At 36.4% G+C, this 19,026-nt stretch overlaps 1 protein-coding gene, 1 long non-coding RNA gene and 1 pseudogene across 2 annotated transcripts; all 3 read left to right on the forward strand.

The window, feature by feature from the left end:
• The first annotated feature begins 5,893 nt into the window (after positions 1-5,893).
• LOC109164796 (ATP-dependent DNA helicase pif1-like) lies at positions 5,894-7,507 on the forward strand. Its single transcript, XM_019313343.1, has one exon. The coding sequence runs from the start codon at positions 5,894-5,896 to the stop codon at positions 7,505-7,507; it is 1,614 nt and encodes a 537-aa protein (XP_019168888.1).
• Positions 7,508-13,464: 5,957 nt separating this feature from the next.
• Positions 13,465-14,947, forward strand: LOC109164676 (annotated as a pseudogene).
• Positions 14,948-17,133: 2,186 nt separating this feature from the next.
• On the forward strand, positions 17,134-18,257 carry LOC109164923. The gene is made up of 2 exons (XR_002051446.1): positions 17,134-17,601; positions 17,716-18,257. It is a non-coding gene; the product is annotated as an uncharacterized LOC109164923 (long non-coding RNA).
• Positions 18,258-19,026: the final 769 nt, after the last annotated feature.

Raw genomic sequence — 19,026 nt, forward strand, 5'->3', positions numbered from 1 at the left:
CTCATGATAAAGAGATATGTCGTGTTTGCTTTCTCATCTGCCCAGGCTCTTCGCAAGAGTGATTATTCTCCTTCATCAGTTTGCAAACGGTGTGGTAGTTGGTTCTTGAGCTTGACCATAGGCGGAGATCATTCCTTATCGTATCTTTTCCTAAAAGTGTCAGGATTCGTGCAGACCTCGTGGGATTCACCGTCCTCCACCGTGCATTGCCTTCGACCGCGGGAGCAAAACTCGACCACGGGATCAGCAATTGCAGTTCCCATCCGAGTCCCTTAGTGCTTTGTGGTCGGATAGCTATGATTTCTCCGACCGCTACATGACGATAACAGATTACTCACGTTTTGATGCTCTTTAATCGGCAACGGTCGCGACGAGAAGTGGCCTGTAAGGAAACGGTGAAACCGAGTGGCGAGGCAGTAGGTGAGCGGTTGGCTTCATTCTCATCATCCGAGTCCGAGTCCTTGCAATCAGGGTCTCATCTTTCGCGAGTTATAAATTTCATAGCCATGGGCTGTTCACGGCCGCTCTGCAGTGTCATTAATCCGCGGCTTGGTCGGTGGTGGCTGTGGCAGCTTATTCTTTGCGGTGGCCAAGGGGTCGGTTGATCAAATTTCCCCGTCGAGTTAATTGCGATTCCCATAATAGGATGCTCCGATTGTTAAACTCATGGATCACCCTGTGTCCGATTGCATGATGGTCGACTCCTCAACCGCCGAGCCCCTTAGTTATCACTTATCATACACGGCTATTCCATGCGACAAATCCGAGCCCATCGCCTAAATGCTAACCATGTGCCGCCGAGTCGATCGCTCTCCGAACGTCCCTGCCCACTTCCAACTTCCTGCGTGCTTGAGTTTCTCGACCACATGATGGCCGACTGACTGTACGGAGAAGATGGAATCCGCGAGAGAATCTCCGTAATTTCTTGGCCGTAGGGGAGTCGGCAGACTTTCTTTCGTTGATTATGTAGGCAAATCATTCGGCGAATATCCAGCTTTTGGAGTCAAGCGACGACTTGGCGGGGGCTTCCGTCAACTGAAGGAGTCGGTATGGAGATCATTGGTGAAGAATGAGCGGTCGGCGGCTGATCAGATTGCTATGCCGAGTACACCATCGCCGTTGCCTACTCCAGCTTCGCCATCTACCGACTTCTTGTGAATTGCTGACAGCTTCACTGACTGTTCTCTGGATTTTCCCCCGTATGAGCTGCGATTTTGACCATCCAAAATTTGGCCCTCAACTTGCTATTTATTTATTTATTATTTTTTTTTTTTGACATTCACTTTGGGTCTGAATTTCGTGGAATTTTGAAAACACATAGGCAGCTTTTCCTTCCAATTTTGACGTTGCATCCCTTACTTGCGAGAACAGCCGACCGTATGCTTGCCGACGGCCCTCTCATCAACGATTTCTACCCAGCTTGTCGGCTATACCACTCGATATGCGTTTGGGAGCTCCCTTATTTGCTGCTACCTTGATAGGCAACTTTACGTGCCTTTAAATGGCCACTAGACTGCCTTATTTTGCTATGTTTTTATTTCCGTATTTTTTTTTCACCGCGTGTGGCTTCTCAATAGCACATGCAATCTTCTTGCACACTTAGTTGCTACGTAGCCGTGTCTGTTCTGTCTCGTATCGGTGGCTAGTTATAGCCCATTTCGCAATTGATTTGCGTTGAATCAGTGGGCTTGATTTTCTTGTTGTGATGGTATTAGAACGTGTATACTGGGGAATCTCTTCACAAGCCTCTTTTAACAACATAATACTTTTCTGCTTCGTTGCCACAAAAACCTTTCACAAGAATCAAGCGAAAAAACGGAGAAAGCAATTGTGACCGCGGTCTCTACCGTTAAGGTCGTGGTGGGGGAACCATTTATTCGGCGTCCCGACTTCTTGATTCCCCCGGCCAAGTCCCTCAGTGTGACGGACCGACCACTCTTCGCTAACAATGTTAATTTAAATACTACATCTATTTTAGATGATAATGATTACCTCTTGTAGACCTCGATACGCAGTTTTCTTTGTTTGATTCTCTTCTAGTCCTCTTCTTGGTCCACGGTTCTCCGTGAACCTTCTCAATCTTCCGTCCGTAGTGACCTGACGCTCTCCGAAATTGCTCAGAAAAAAAAAGAGGTAACGCGACCTTTTGTTTCGGTCCTCACGGACGGCGCCAGTGATGGTTTTTGGGTTTTCGGGCCCAAGGAGGTCCAACACAACCTTTAGCTGGAGGATACACCTTTCAATAAAAAGCTTGCTAAAATAATATGGGCTCGATGATTTTGACGTGGAAACCGAAAGGAAAACCACGGGCCTTTTTGGGCGGTGCCAAGCCTAACTCCACTATGTATTTTGTAGGTGTCTTGGTACATACTTGTAGGGCTATATCTATACAAAGTGTTGTGCTTCTAATAATATAGCAAGAATAATAGAAAGAAGAATGATGGAATGATGTGGAAGAGTCCTTCCATGTGTATAGAGTGAATGGATGGAGTCTTCTTGAGAGAGTCTTTGTGGAAGAGTGATATGTGATCTTCTAGCATGTAAGGAATAGTGCTTGGGAGAGTCCTCCCATGTAGATGAATGAGTGAATGGTCCCTTTCTTCTTTTCTTCCCCCCTTCTTATAGCTAGCTCCTCAAAAAGTGTCCGTTGGGGCATTTAGTAGAGGATTTATGGGTGGTTTCAAGAGGGTAGTGAATAGGTGTTTATGTTAGGGGTTATTGATAATAATAATAATAATAATAATAAGATGGGGTAATAAGTGGGAGGTTAGGAATGGTGGGGTAGTAAATAGGACTTTAAGGGTAGATAATTAGGAATTTAATAGGGGCTAACGGCTAGTTTTAGGCCGACCCTCTACCCATGCCGATCCCACACTCGCGCCGACTCCCGGGTCGAGCCGACTCCTCGGCCTGGCCCGTATCTCTTTTGGGCTTACTCCATTTTCCTCTTGGGTTTTGCTTCTTCTTCTTGGGCCCCGAGCCCACGGGGTTCACACCCCATCAATAATAATAATAATATTATCAACTGGGTTATGGAGAGTGATTTTGAATCAATTTAATAATCTTGGAAAAACATATTTGCTAGGCAATTGACTTTTGCCATTAATTCCATAATTCATTTAGTTTTTTGAATTATGATTGCCCATATTTGGTTAAGTATGAATAAATGAATATTTTGGTGTAAATTCATATTATTTAGTTGGTTCATACTTTTTAGATTGTTTTATGCATTCGATCACATTAAGTGCATAATATTAAGTTTAATTATGTAATTAGGGTTTATGAGATTTTAATTTACAAATGCTAGCATATCCTTTTGGTTTGATATTGTTTGAATTTGTAAATTCAGTTATTTCTCATAAATCTGATCTTCATGCATTAAAACATTTTACCATGGGTATACAGTTTAAAAAAATTTTAAAGTATATATTCAGTACATTATTATTCAAAATGTTGGGTCTCTTTTGGTTTGGACTCATCGATGTTTGAATATTAAGTTTATACTTTAAAATCTCATATTGTAAATTGTTTTAAGTTATGCAATTTATTTGGAATATATGAGTTTAATGCTTAATGTTATGCATATTTGTCTACCGCATAATATTATGTTTTTAAATTATGCAATTTTATTATGCCTTTAGCAATGCATACTTTGAGATGGAATTATATTAGTTCCTATTTAAGTTGGACTTACGCATAAACTTTAGTCACGGTAGTGCCTGAATTTAAGCACGTTTAGTCTGCTATTTTTAGTTCACCATTTAAGCTTTAATCATAGGTGAACCCTACAGTTTTCTGGTGTATACCCTACAGTTTTAGGTTCATACCCCCAAACAGTTATACATTAAGTATATATGAATCGGGGAGACATATTGGTTTTAATGGCCACGACTTAAGAACATCTTGTGCCACTAGTCTCCTTAAATTGATACTCTATTTAAGGAATTGGTTTTCAGTGAGACTTAGTCTCTAACCACCTTTCCTTGGAGTATATTTAGATTTTCCCATCACAATCTGGTATAATCTGTTTGTCAAAATTTTAAGTATTCCTTGCCAATGTGATTTGGTTTCGGTTCCCTAATAATATATATTATATATTATATATTAGGGACTTAATTAAGTGGTGCAAGTTGACTAAGCTTATTAAGTGGTCTGGTTGGACTTAATAACTAGTAGTTGTTAGTCAACCAAACTCTGTGCCTAATATAATCCTGGATTGATGGGATACAGGATGATTGATGTTAGCACATTCAGTTACGGTACTCATACTGCTCAGTAGATACCAATACACCATCTAGGGTTCTGAGTCAGGTCTGAGGCAAAACATGACTAACGATCTACCGTTTTGAGGCAACACAACAGGAACATCAATTATGGCGGGAGATCAACACGGCTACGCTTCCGCTATCATACGAGGTCAGATTTCTCGTATACTATAGTTCAGTATAGTTAGACTAACATTTAACTCTATAACAATATCACATGATCATTATATCACATGATCATTATATTGGAACATGGTTAATTTGTCTTTTAGTAGGGCTAGTGTTGACGATTCTTTTCAGAATGAAGATGACATTTCAATGTTTGTTGAACTTTCATTTTAATGAGACTTTACTCGTGCAGTGCTAAGCTACAACTTTTCATGTAAAATATGTCACTTTTCAAGCAAAAGTTAAATAATTGTTTGGTGAGGCGGCTGTGGGAAGATAAGAATGGCGATAGGGTCCACCGTCGACATTCGAGCAGGACAAGTGTGGTTGATCATTAGTTGTTTTCTCAGTTTATCCCTCATTCAGGTTCAAATAAATAAATAAACATGACAATCTAATATTTCAAAGCATATACCTTCAATAATCAAACACTTCTATACGCCTTTCTGGTAATATAGTTAGTTTATCAGTTAATATTGATTTATTTGATCACTATTAACTCTTTGACTTGGTTAAACAATCAATATTAGTTTCTTATTAATTAGTTTTTTGTAACAACTTATGACACTAAAATGCTAAAATTCAAAAAGTTGCTCAAAATGTGGAGTGGTGCAACTAATCTAGGTCAATAAAGTACTTATTCAAGTACGTCAACAAGGGTAATTATAGGGTCACGGTTGAATTCTACAACAGTGGGGTGGAAGAATCTACTGGAAAGATTATAGATGAAATCAAGATGTACTATGACTGTAGATATATTTCACCCCCTGAGGCCGCGTGGAGGATTTTTGCGTTTGATATACAATTCAGGAATCCATCGGTTGATCGGTTGAGTTTTCATCTCCCCAATGAGCAATCAATAATATTTCATGACGACGATTTGGTCAATGATGTTGTAAATAAACCGACAGTAGCTCAAAGCATGTTTACTGCCTGGTTTGAGGCTAATAAAAAGTACGCTACAGGGAGGCAGTTGACTTACTCACGGATGCCAACCAAATACTGGTGAGATTTTTTTATCTTAGATGTTTACTTAATATAGTTCGTGGACCGACTTCATTTGATGAGATTCAACAAGTCGATGGTGTTCAATACAATTCATTTAGAGATGCATGTTATGCACGCGGATTAATCGAAGATGATAAAGAGTATGTTGATGCAATCACTGAGGCAGCATCTTGGTCTTTACCCCATTCGCTACGTAAGTTGTTTGTTACACTTCTGACATCCAATTCAATGTCCAAGCCAGAAAATGTTTGGGAGATGGTTTGGTAATACTTATCAAATGATGCTCAATATATTTGTAGAAGGAACCTCTCAGTCTCACGTAACATTTATTGTTATATTATTAATTATTCATATCCATTCTTTAAAGCATTACATCTTACGTTTTTTTTCTTCTTCTATTGTAGATTTAAGTCTAAATGAATCTCAAAAAAATGTTTTTTGCTTTGATTGAAATGGAGAAGTTGTTGAATGCTTGGAACAAATCTCTATCAGATTATCCACCTATGTCAATGCCAGATGAAAACAACGATTTGTTTTCCGGTAACAGGTTGTTGTTCGAGGAGATGTCATATGATAGGGAAGCTCTATTGCATCAACATAATTCGTTGCATCCGAAACTAACCGATGAACAGTTAGTCATATACAATAAGGTGATGGCAGATGTTGAAACAGAGAAAGGTGGAATGTATTTCGTTTATGGTTATGGTGGGACAGGAAAAACATTTTTGTGGAAGACTATTTCAGCAGTTGTACGGTCCAAGGGCGAGATAGTTCTAAATGTAGCATCAAGCGGTATAGCTTCGTTGCTGCTGCCTGGTGGTAGGACTGCACATTCCAGGTTTGCTATACCAATTGCTGTTAATGAGGACTCCACTTGCAACATCAAGCAAGGCAGTGCGCTTGCTGAATTGATAATCAAATGCAAACTAATAATTTGGGATGAAGCTCCGATGATGCACAAACATTATTTTGAAGCATTGGACCGAACAATGAGAAATTTAATGCGTTTCAAGAACTCAAGGAGCTCATCAATGACATTTGGCGGGAAAACAGTGGTGTTGGGTGGAGACTTTAGACAAATTTTACCCGTTATCCCAAAAGGTACTAGACAAGATATTGTTCAAGCCAGTATTAATTCATCTTACCTGTGGAATAATTGTCAAGTTCTGCGTCTAACCAAGAATTTAAGATTGCAAGGTCTTACTAATGAAGATGATGTTCAAAAGTTAGATAGTTTTGCCAAATGGATTGCGGATTTAGGTGATGGTAATCTTGGTGAAGACAATGGTGTTGATTGCAATATAATGATACCGTCTTCAATTGTATTAGAAAACGAGGTTGATCCTATTAGGCAAATTGTTGAAAGCACATTTCCGGAGTACCGTACTGGAAACATGGATGAAAGTCAACTGGAGAATAGAGCTATATTAGCTCCAACCTTAGATATAGTTGATGAGGTCAATGAATACATGAATGGTATTAATCAAGCTGCTTCAATGACATACTTGAGTTGTGATTCTGTTTGCAAGGCAGAGTCAAACTTTGATATGCAATCTCAAGTACACACAACAGAATTTTTAAATAGCTTGAGGTGTTCGGGTGTACCAAATCACTCTCTAACGTTGAAAGTTGGAACTCCAGTTATGCTGTTGAGAAATATAGATCACTCTATGGGGTTGTGCAGTGGTACAAGGTTAATAGTAACACAGTTGGGAAATCATGTTATCGAGGAAAAAATTATAGCTGGGAATAACGCAGGTACAAAGGTTTTGATACCGAGACTATCTTTGACTCCTTCAGACCCAAGATTTCCATTCAAGTTTCAACGAAAGCAGTTCCCACTGATGTTATCATATGCAATGACGATCAACAAAAGTCAAGGTCAAACGCTTTCACATGTTGGTTTGTTACTGAAAATACCAGTTTTTAACCATGGACAATTGTATGTTGCAGTTTCTCGGGTCAGTAATCCAGATGGTCTTAAGGTCTTAATATGTGGCGAGTCTAGAGGTCTTTTAAATAAGACTCAAAATGTAGTTTATAAAGAAATCTTTAATAATTTGTAATTGTTGTTTCATTATTTTACAATGAAATATTTTATTTTGTGTATTTGTGACGTCTATAACCTTATTGACCATATAATGAATAAAACAACTTTTTATACATATCGGCATAATAATATGGCCGTGCATCGCACGGGCGCAACTACTAGTAAATAAATAAACATGACAATCTAATATTTCAAAGCATATACCTTCAATAATCAAACACCTCTATACGCCTTGTTTGGTAATATAGTTAGTTTATCAGTTAATATTGATTTATTTGATCACTATTAACTCTTTGACTTGGTTAAACAATCAATATGAGTTTCTTATTAATTAGTTTTTTGTAACAACTTATTACACTAAAATGCTAAAATTCAAAAAGTTGCTCAAAATGACTTTTTTCGATAAGCTTTTTGAGAAAGTCATTTTGCATGTAATCAGCTATCAACTAACATCTAATTTACCAAATATTTTTCTACAATCAGCTAATGCTATCAACTAGTCAAATCAACTAACTCAATTAGCTAACATCTATTTACAAAACATCCCACAATGTTTAGGGGGTGTTTAGTAAATAGCTATTAGCTTATTGGGTTAGTGGGATTGAGTAGTTGATAGCATTAGCTTATTGAAGTATTGTAGAAAGATGTTTGGTAAATTAGTTGTTAGCTGATAGCTGATTACATGAGCAGTTTTTTAAATTTTAACATTTTGGAACAATAAGCTATTACAAAAAAATTAATTAATCAAACACTTATATTGAATGTCTAACCAAGTCAAATAAGTAATAGTGATCAAATAAGTCAAAATTGACTGATAAACTATGTTACCAAACATGGCCTTAATCTTTAATTAATATGCCGTAACATATTTTAAAATATAAAATAATTAAATACAATTAAACTATCAAAAATATTTCTTTAATTTTATGAATTTACAAAACAACTACATTAATTAGCTTGTGTTTGTGTGTATATTTACCAAACCCACTATTAAAAAATACGATTTACCCAAACTTTAAAAAAAAAAAAAAAAAAAAAAAAAAAAAAAAAAAAAAAAAAACTAATAAAAAAAACACATACACACACAAGAAAAACAATAATCTTTGGAAAAAGTGTCAAATTAAATTGGCACCCTAAGTCAAGTGGATAGTGCAATTGAGTCCCCTAAGTATAAAAAAACTCCATTCAAGTCACATAAACTAGTAAAATTGTTCAAATTGACTTGTCTATCAGGTTAAATCTATGTGGCGTTGACACATGTCTTTTTTTTTTTTTTTTTTACAGATTTTGTTTGTTTATTATAAATTAAAAATATTATTTATTATAAATTAATTAATTAATTAAAAAAAACAGCCGCAGAATGTCCGCGCCGGACAGCCGGTGGCTGTCTTCCTCACGGATAGTCGTGGTTGTCCGGTTACGCAATAACTATTGTTATATACTCCATAGTTGGTTATGAATTTATGATACAGGTATACTACATTAAGAGGGTCGGGACTAAATGAGTCAATTCGGCCCGTAGGTTTTACGGGTTGGAAATTGAATGGCTCGCCTAAAAAGCAGGCAAGTTTTCATAGCTCATTAGCTCCTGTATACTAGCGCACGACAAATTATATCGTGGACCGCGGTCCATAACGGATTATGGACCGAGCTTTTAAACGATGTCGTTTTGTTTAATGAAAAGAAACGGCACCCGTTTCGTGCCGGTCCGCGTCGTTCTGCAAAAAGTAACTCTATTATTCAGTTTCATTTTGTATATACTGCAGTTTCATTTCAACACAATTACAGTTTCATTTCGATATAACTACAGTTTCATTCGATTTGTATACACTCAAATATGTGAAAATGTTATTTAATTTTATCATTTCAATATAACTATAGTTTCATTGTATATTAATATATGAGGCAGTGTCAGTTTAGATACATTGTAGTTTCAGTTGGTAATTAATACATCATTGTAGTTTCAGTTGGTAATTAATACATCAAACATGCGCGTTCCGTATGACCATGCAGCCAACTGCCGCTGTCGAGTTTTGAACCTTGGTATCTTTATTCAAAGGTTGTCTACTAAACCACTGAGCTAAGCCGGACAGAACCACCCCCACTGTAGATTTAAATAACAGTAGAGTAATGGGGCACGATATTTTACATGGAAATTTTAAAAGGAAAAACCATAGGTCTTATGGTGGAGTTAGGTCAAAGTTCATTATCTTGATTGTATCTAGATGTCCATTTGAAGTAGATACATATTTGGTAATGCATTCTATTATACAAGGAGTGTGTATAGAGTATAGGCTTCATGAGAGGAGGGTGGATAAACATCATATATGATGTGCATATATGGACAGTTGGAGATAAGGACTTATATTATGAGGTGTGTGCAGTGGCATGGGCTCTCCTCCTTTCTCTCGTTGTTTTGTTCAGTTGGTACGGTGTCATTTGGTGTCTTCGGTTCTCGTCGAGTAACAATTACGGCGACACCTTTCTCCTTCTCCCACTGCTGCCGCCGCAGAATGGCAGAGGTAATCGCAACCACAATCAGCCAATCACGACGACCCCTACCACCATGGTTCTCCCTCTCTTTCCACCAAAAGACTTGTCTCCGCAAGCTTCCGATGAGAATAGCCACTCCCGTCGGAACCTCCAGAATAGCCTTCCCAATGCTCGCATGGGTCTCCACGATGATGATCTTTTTCTGAACGGGTAAGGACTTTGCAGTGATTACTTGTGTTCAGCGTCGTGGTCCTCCCTCTTCCGTCTCCCTCTCTCTGTAATTAGGCGATTGGAGTGTTGGACAAGGAGACCAAAACGCTTAAGATTGTTCCCAGAGGAAAAAGGAAAGCAATACTCAAGGAAAAGACAATTTTAGCCCCTAGACTAACACCTAACTAACTAAATGTTAACGGAAGGATCAATGTTGGAACAAATCTGAAAGGCAAGTGTCTTTTTTTGTCCAAATTAAAAGACGAGGACCAATTTTGGAAAATCGCAATAGTCCGAGGACCATTGCTGGAATTAACTCAAAAATGAAACTAAAATTCAAAGTCATATAATAACATATGTTGTCAAATGACCTGAAGTGAAATTAAAATAATACTTCAACATTACTAGAATTAAACTAGTGTGTGTGGAAAATGAAACAAAAAAAATAGAGCTCAAGCAATAGTGCATATTATCAAATGAAAACTATAGTAAAATTAAAATGATACTTTAATATTGGTATAATGAAACTAATGTGAAGAAAAAATGAAATTAAAAAATATAACAATATTATCAAATAAAACTAAAGTGTAATTAAAATGATACATACCTAATGGTCCATGCAATTACATAAATTATGATCCACAGTAAAATTTGTCATATTACATTAAGAGGGCCAGGCTAAATTAGTCAATCCAGCCCGTAGGTTACACGCGTTGGAATTTGAATGGCCCTGCCTAAAAAGCAGGCCCGTTTTCATAGCTCCTGTATACTAGCGGACAATCATTTTTTTTTTTTTTTGAGAAAATAGCGGACAATCATTTGAATAATTGAATCACAGCTTAATATTTTACACTCATTTGTACCAAACGTTGGTCACATGATAGTTTGAGCCTTTTCAGATTTCACACACAAAAGGTTTTAAATACTTTTCTCATTATATATGTATGCCTATTTATGATCATAGAAAATTAAAATTCAAATACATAATGTCAAGCATTCTTAAATAATAAAGAGTTAATCCAAAGTTAATGTTAATTTGTACAACTATATATAAGTACTAGTCTAATAATCAAATTATTATTCTAAGTTATTTTTTTTTTAAAAAAAAAATCTAACTAACAATTAAAGTAAAAAAAGATTGTTTATTTAGAAAATGAAAATAAGTACAAGATCAACCCCTTTTAATCAAAATGAGTACAAAATCATGTTTGAGTTATAAAGAGAAAATTCTTAAAATGGTTCTCGACTATGATCTTTTCTTAAATTGGTCCTTTGACTTTTAATTGCATCCAAAATAGTCTCATGAGTATAGTGAAAACCTTAAATTATTAGTTTTATCCCTCATTTTAACATTCACTTAACACCAAATCTAACGGATGATCATTTTGACTTAAAATTCAATAATCGGAGGACCACTTGAGTGCAATTAAAAGTCAAAAAATCAATTTGAAAAAAAATTATAGTCGAAGGACCATTTTGAAAATTAACTAAAATAATTAATATTTAAAAGGTGAATTGCTGGGATAATAACAGCCTAAAGAAGTCTGTTCTCTTACGCTACGTTGCTTGAACTTCATTGTTGGTTGGATACAATGTATTTTGAGAATTCCTGCAAAGATGCCATCTATACGGTACCTGTTTGCTTTACCATATTAATTCATACACATTTTAAAGATGAAAGAAAATTAGAGCATTCTACATCAATTGGGGAGATTTGGAGGAGAATGTAAGAGTGATTAGGAAAGAGAATAGGGGAAGGGGAGGAAAAAAAAAATTCAAAACTGATTTTTTATTAAAAAAAATATATATATAAAAACTATGGTCAGACGCGCCCATGTGGGCGACTGCTGTGCGCATCCCATGCTTTTTTTTTTTTTTTTTTTTTTTTTTTTTGCCATTCTCCTCTACTTTGCAAGTCAATTCTTCCCCATTTTATTTCTTCCCCACACTTGTTATTATTCTCATTCAAGTGATCGAAAGCATTTGACATTCTCCCCAAATTATTTTCTATTGTGGATGCTCTTATGTTATCATAATATAGAATCCTTGAGTATCTTTTCATTATATTGTTACGTGATTTTTTATTTTTTTTTAGCAAGGAGATAATTACTATTTGAGAATATATATTAAATAAATTATATTTTTGTGGTATAATTTATAAATACATAAAAGAGATAAATCATAGTATGAAGATTTAATATAACAAATTCGGTCGATAAGGTATTGATTGTTACGTAAATTTTAGTATTATATTGTATGAATTAAGGGGGTTATATAGCACGATCATGTCCTTAACACATAATAAGTTACATGATATTCATACTATATAAATCAAACTTTAATTAAATGGATCAATTCCAATTAATGTTTGAAATGGATTATAGTTTAAGAGAGAGTAAGCCAGACCAACATGCTGCTCTCGTTAGATGTCGAATGAATTTGTAACTTTGTAATTACTAGTGTCATTATAGTAATACTAAAGTATCATTTTAATTATACTATAGTTTTATTTGATAATATACATTATTGCTTGAGCTCTATTTTTTTTTTTTTTTTTTGGTTTCATTTTCCCCCCACACTAGTTTAATTATAGTAATGTTGAAGTATTATTTTAATTTTTAATCGCACTTCAGGTCACTTGACAATATATGTTATTGTATTGCTTTGAATTTTAGTTTCATTTTCTACGCACATTAGTTTAATTTTCCACGTATGCTAGTTTCATTATAACAATACTAAAATATCATTTTAATTATACTATAGTTTCATTTGACAATAATGTGCTATGTTTTTAGTTTCATCTCCCACACACTAATTTCATTATAATAACACTAAAGTATCATTTTAATTATAATACAATTTTATTTGACGATCATGGTCTACAAAGCTATAACAACTGTGTACTAGCGGACAATCATGTGAATCACAGCTTAAATATATTACACTCGTTTGTCACTTCACCACCATCTACCGTTCGCTCGTATATTGGCTATGTTATTGATAGTTGCAGTACAATTATGTCTTCATTTGTTTTTGTTTCAGTCAACTTTATTCCTAGATCAGATAATAGCATCTTCTGTGTTTTAACAGCCTCCTGTGTATTGGGATGTATTCCCACTCGATATTATAGCGGCTTATTTCTAATAAAGTTACCGCAGTTTCAATTCCTTTCCAAAAAAAAAAAAAAAAAAATATTACACTCGTTTGTACTAAAAAAAACGTTGGGTCACATGATAGTTTGGGTCTTTTGAGTTTTCACACACTAAAGTTGAAAACAGGAATGGATAGGTAAAAATGGAAAAGATAGATAATAGGCAGTAAACGATGCATGCAGTTTATACTGACTTCAAGTTATAAATGGAAAGGGCAATAGGATAGGCTCTGAACCTATCATTGTGATTTTTCTGTGATCATAAGTTCTCAACAATAATTCTCTTCACAGTTCATTATATTCCTTGGAAGATCTCAATGGCATCAACCTTTGTAAGAAGGTACGAATGTATGATATGACCTTTTAGGTTACATTATAAAGAAAATTGGCCGATTATTTGCAGATCCACAGGATAAATTCGTTTTGTGACCCTTTATTGAATCAGTTTAAGTTATTTATAACTGATTAACGACTCAAATCAAGAAGTTAAGTAGTCTAACACTAAAAGATTAGCTTAGAAACTTGTAGTTATCAAATATGATATGATTTTTGAGTTGCATTTACATATTTGCATGTATATATCTTGATCAACATAATTTATGGGTTTCCTTGTTTAGGCTAGAAGGTAAGGTGGCGCTGATCACCGGCGCCGCCAGCGGCATCGGAAAAGCTACGACAAAACTGTTTTCCCGGCACGGAGCTAAGGTGGTGATAGCGGACGTTCAGGACGATTTAGGACGGAAAGTTTGCGGCGAATTGGAGTCCGGTTCAGCCGCCTTTGTCCACTGCGACGTGACGAAGGAAGCTGACGTCGAAAACGCCGTCAACACTGCCGTCTCAAAGTTCGGCAAGCTCGACGTGATGTACAATAACGCCGGCATCGGAGGATTGAACAAGCCCAGCATCCTCGACAGCGACAATTCCGAGTTCGAGCAGGTCGTGAGAACAAACCTCGTGGGCGCATTCCTAGGAACCAAACACGCCGCTCGAGTGATGATCCCGAAGACCCGAACCGGCGTGGATGCATAATCACGACGGCGAGTGGGGCATCCGTAATCGCCGGCGCCACCACGCACGCGTACACGAGCTCGAAGCACGCAGTGGTGGGGCTGACGAGGAGCACGGCGGTGGACCTTGGGCGGTACGGGATTCGAGTCAACTGCGTGTCGCCGCACCTGGTGGCGACGCCGTTGGCCTGTGGTTTCTATAACTTCTCCGGTGAGGAGGAATTGGAGAAGGTGTACTCCGCGTTCGGAGGGGAGCGGCTGACGGCGGAGGATGTGGCGGAGGCGGCTCTTTTCTTGGCGAGTGATGAATCAAGGTATGTGAATGGGGAGAATCTTGTTGTTGATGGGGGTTTTACCATAGTCAATCCCAATTTATGTATATTCAAATGAATATAATAATGTGTAACCCAATACAATTTATGAGTGAATGGTATGTTTGGTTACTCATACATGCCTTTACTTCCCCCACCCCCTCAAACTCTACAATTGAGGTTTCTCTATAAAAATTATCTTATATTATCATATATTGGTCACATATAAGACATGGATGAGACGGGGGCGAATATCTTATCAATAAAATGCTCTAAAGTTTAAAGATGTTAGGTTCGTGTTTGAAAGTTACTCATTTACTTCGAAAGCCCTCCAACATAAAAGTTACAGGGTATTCTCAAACGTTGTACGGTGCATTTATGCATACCTAATAGTGTATGTCGTACTGACCGCGCGAAAAGACCTATTCTCACAGGAACCAAAATATATATATATATATATATATATATATATATATATATATATATATATATATATATATATATATATATAGAATCGCACTCAGGTGCGAATGCTTCGCCCAGGCGCGAAATAGGAATGAATTCTGTTCGTCCACGTGTTCAGATCTAATGGATGAGAAATACTGATTTTTTAAAAAAACGCGGTGGCATTTTCGTAAATAATTGAACATCGAAGTGCAAGTAAAATGTATTACAAGTGCATGTAAAATGTATTATAGGTGCAAGTAAAAATTTACACTGAGCATCAATACTTAGTTGCACCTATAGTTCTAAGTAGTTGCACCTATAGTTGCACCTATAAATTATGAATCCATGCCTGCACATTCACTTTGGAACCATGCCTACACATTCACTTTGGAACCATGAGATTATGAATTTTCTGTTATAAGATTATGAATTTTCTGTTATGAGATTATGAATTTTTAGTTGTGAGATTATGAATTTTCTGTTATGCGATTATGAATTTTCTGTTATGAGATTATGAATTTTCAGTTGTGAGATTATGAATTTTCTGTTATGCGATTATGAATTTAACAAAAAATTCATAATTTGATCAGTAACGCGCCGTTAATTCCACATCCGCAATTTTTTTTTTTTTTGCCTAAAAACGACATCGTTTTGACTTGTGTTCACCATTCTCGGTGAACACGATTCCACGGCATAATTTGCGACATTTTTTATGGAAAATTTCAGTGGCCAAAATTAGAAGGTGAAAAAGTTTCAGGCAAATTATTATGTGGACCATGCAATAATTGTTGAAAATTTCAGTGGCCAAATTTCTGCCAACTCAATCGGTAGAAAGAAATTTTGGACGCATTATTTTTCGTACACTCATAGGTGATAAGGTGAGCATAAAATAAAGTTGAATTGTAGCTAATTTATTGGCGATAAATATAAATATAAATATATATATATATATATATATATATATATATATATATATATATATATATATAAGGTCCAGATCAGGTGAGGACTAATTTAGATCATTAAATCATAATATTGCATCGCTGAAATTAAAAAGAACAAATCACACAGATTAAGTAAATTTTTTTTTTAAAAATATTAAAAAAATATAAAGCTAGGGATAAATCCGTCTTATTAGAAGATATGCGTTACCTATTTAACTCGCACGGGCTTATCTCAATGGTTTAGTGGGTAGTATTTGGGAGAAGAGACCAAGGTCTGAACCTCGACGGCGGCAGTGCGGGAATTATGTCCAAAGTGGGCAGATTCCTTGTGTGTATCAGCATTTGGCCCTGTCTGCTGAACCATTAAGTCACCGTGATTTACAACTTCCCACAATGCTCTGTCGGGTCGGAGTGTGGGGGGCCCTTGGGGTTGGGGACTCAACCTTTGGGAGAAGAATTACCTATTTAAATACGCAAATTCAACCTTCAATTATCTATGCATGAACAATTTCAATATAATCCTGCCTTAATATACTTTAAAGTACTTATTTAACAAAAAAAGCATTGAGCATTATCCCAATCGCGCAATGCGCGTAAAAAACTAGTATATATATATAAGGTCCAGATTAGGTGAGGACTAATTTAGATCATTAAATCATAATATTGCATCGCTGAAATTAAAAAGAACAAATCACACAGATTAAGTAAAAAAAATCTTTGAAAATATTAAAAAAATATAAAGCTAGGGATAAATCCGTCTTATTAGAAGATATGCGTTACTATACAAAATATTGTGCATTCATATATACTGAGTGTTATGCATCGATAACTCTCTAGTTGTGCATTCAAACATCACCAAAAAAATTATACAGTGGACATTCCAATGTCCTACAATGAACAGAACTAAGTGATCTAAAATCATGTGGCTAAAAAATTTTGATCTAATTTTTGCTTTATTTTTTATTTTCAAGTTACCCTCAATTGTTTAAGAAATAACAAGTTTGCCCTTATTTTTGTTTTGTTCCTCCCTCTTTTCTCGTGTCTTCTTTTTTCCATCACACAGAGTAATAATTCCAACCACTACATCTTGTCGGATGCGACCTTCTTCTTGGCAAGCCTTTTCTCTAGCTTGGGAGCCATGAAAATCTTCGGTGTTCTTCCTCTCGTTGCTACAACATGACTCTATCCACCACGTATGCCAGCTGAATCCCCTGGGGAGTTGCCTTCCTGCTTGTGCTCCTCCTCTTCATGATTTCTTATCAATCCTATTTTCGCGAACTCTGGTTCCCCTTCTCGCCAGATGATTCATTCAAGCTCAATATGATCCAGAAACGCATGTTCTCTCTTTGTCATCTAAAAGGATTCAGATCCAGAAACATTACATTAGAAGCAGTGTCGGCAACCTCTCCTCCGCCGTACACCGCTTCCTTCTCAAACAGCTCCACCAGTCCAAATCCCCAAATGGCAAGGAGCTACACAGCGACCAAGCAGTCCGAGAACTATTTGTCGAAGCTCTAACCGTGTGTGGCAGATGCGACACAGCTTGGGTGAGAGTTTCCATTGCAGCTGAGACGGCGCGACTTGGCTCTCTGCTAGGATTGCAATGAAGTTGTCAAATAGCTTAATCCATCATTTTTATTTGATTTCTTCATGATTTTCAGGCCAAGAGATAAAGGAGAGAGAGAGAGATTTGAGGAAGAAAAAAGATGAAGGAGTCGGCAGGCAAATTCATTTCCCCTTCTCCATCTACTCCAAGTCATTTACTTCAATATAATTACTCCTCTTCATTATTGGTATATTTCCGTTGGCAATGTTTCAATCATTGAAATCATTCATGTTTAATTTATAATCTGTTATAAGCATGTCTCAATTATATCAGTTTGTGGTAAGAATGTTGAAGCCATAAGCCCTTCAAGCGTCCACTCCTTGGAACACGAGCACTGAGGCAACTCTGATGCTGCTGCTAGGAAGGATTCCAAGGAAGTGAGGAGTGCTAGACATGCTTAACATGCATTGTGTGACTATGAGAGGCAATGGGCTGGAGTGAAAATTTTGATTTGGACTTTTGATATTCAAACAGACTAAGACGACTGAACAAAGAAAAAGTCATTTGAAATTGCTTTTTATACGATGTTATTTGGGAACTTTGTGGCAGTAAAAACACTTTGTTTCATTCCTTTGGTGTTGATTACTTTGATTTGTATATTGCTGCCTAGCTATAAGCCTATAATATGAACCTAATATGGCTCATAAGAATTTCTTTGAAGTGGTGGCAGGTTGGGTGTGTTAAAGAACAACATAATGATAAAATCTAAAATTATAATTTGTATCATGTTGCTTACAAAATAATAATGTATTTATGTATGTTTTTTTTGCATATAATAATTATTAAATTTATATATGTTATCATTTAAAAATTAGAATATATTACGGAGTAATTAATTGTTGGACATGGCGTTTTCGCGCAAAGCGCGTGCCCATGACTAGTATATATATATATATATATATATATATATATATATATATATAATTCAGTTCTCGTGCGATTGGGTGTGTTTTGTGCGGTTGTGCGGTTAAATCTGAGTCATTGATATTGCTTAAATCAACGTCCATGATTAACAAAATGTTTATAAAAAAAAACACGGTGACAATTTGGTATTTTTTGCATCTATGTCAAATTTAAGGTGCGTGGTTTGTGTGCTTAAGAAGCGTGGCTTTTGTGCTTATGTGTGATTTGTATGCTTAAGGTGAGTAGTTGTTGAAACTTAAGGTGCGTTGTTTTCCTTCTTAAGGTGCGTGAGTTGTTGAAACTTAAGGTGCGTCATTTTAAAACCTTAGTTGTGTGGTTCATGTTCTTAAGGTACATGGTTTGTGTACTTAAGGTGCGTCAGCCTAAAGCTTTAGGTGCGCGCAGAGGCGGAGCCACCCCTTGGGGTAGGGGGAACCTGGCCCCCCCACCCCACCCCATTTTT

The sequence above is a fragment of the Ipomoea nil genome, unplaced genomic scaffold, assembly GCF_001879475.1.
Source record: "Ipomoea nil cultivar Tokyo-kokei standard unplaced genomic scaffold, Asagao_1.1 scaffold3069, whole genome shotgun sequence".
NCBI lineage: Eukaryota > Viridiplantae > Streptophyta > Magnoliopsida > Solanales > Convolvulaceae > Ipomoea > Ipomoea nil.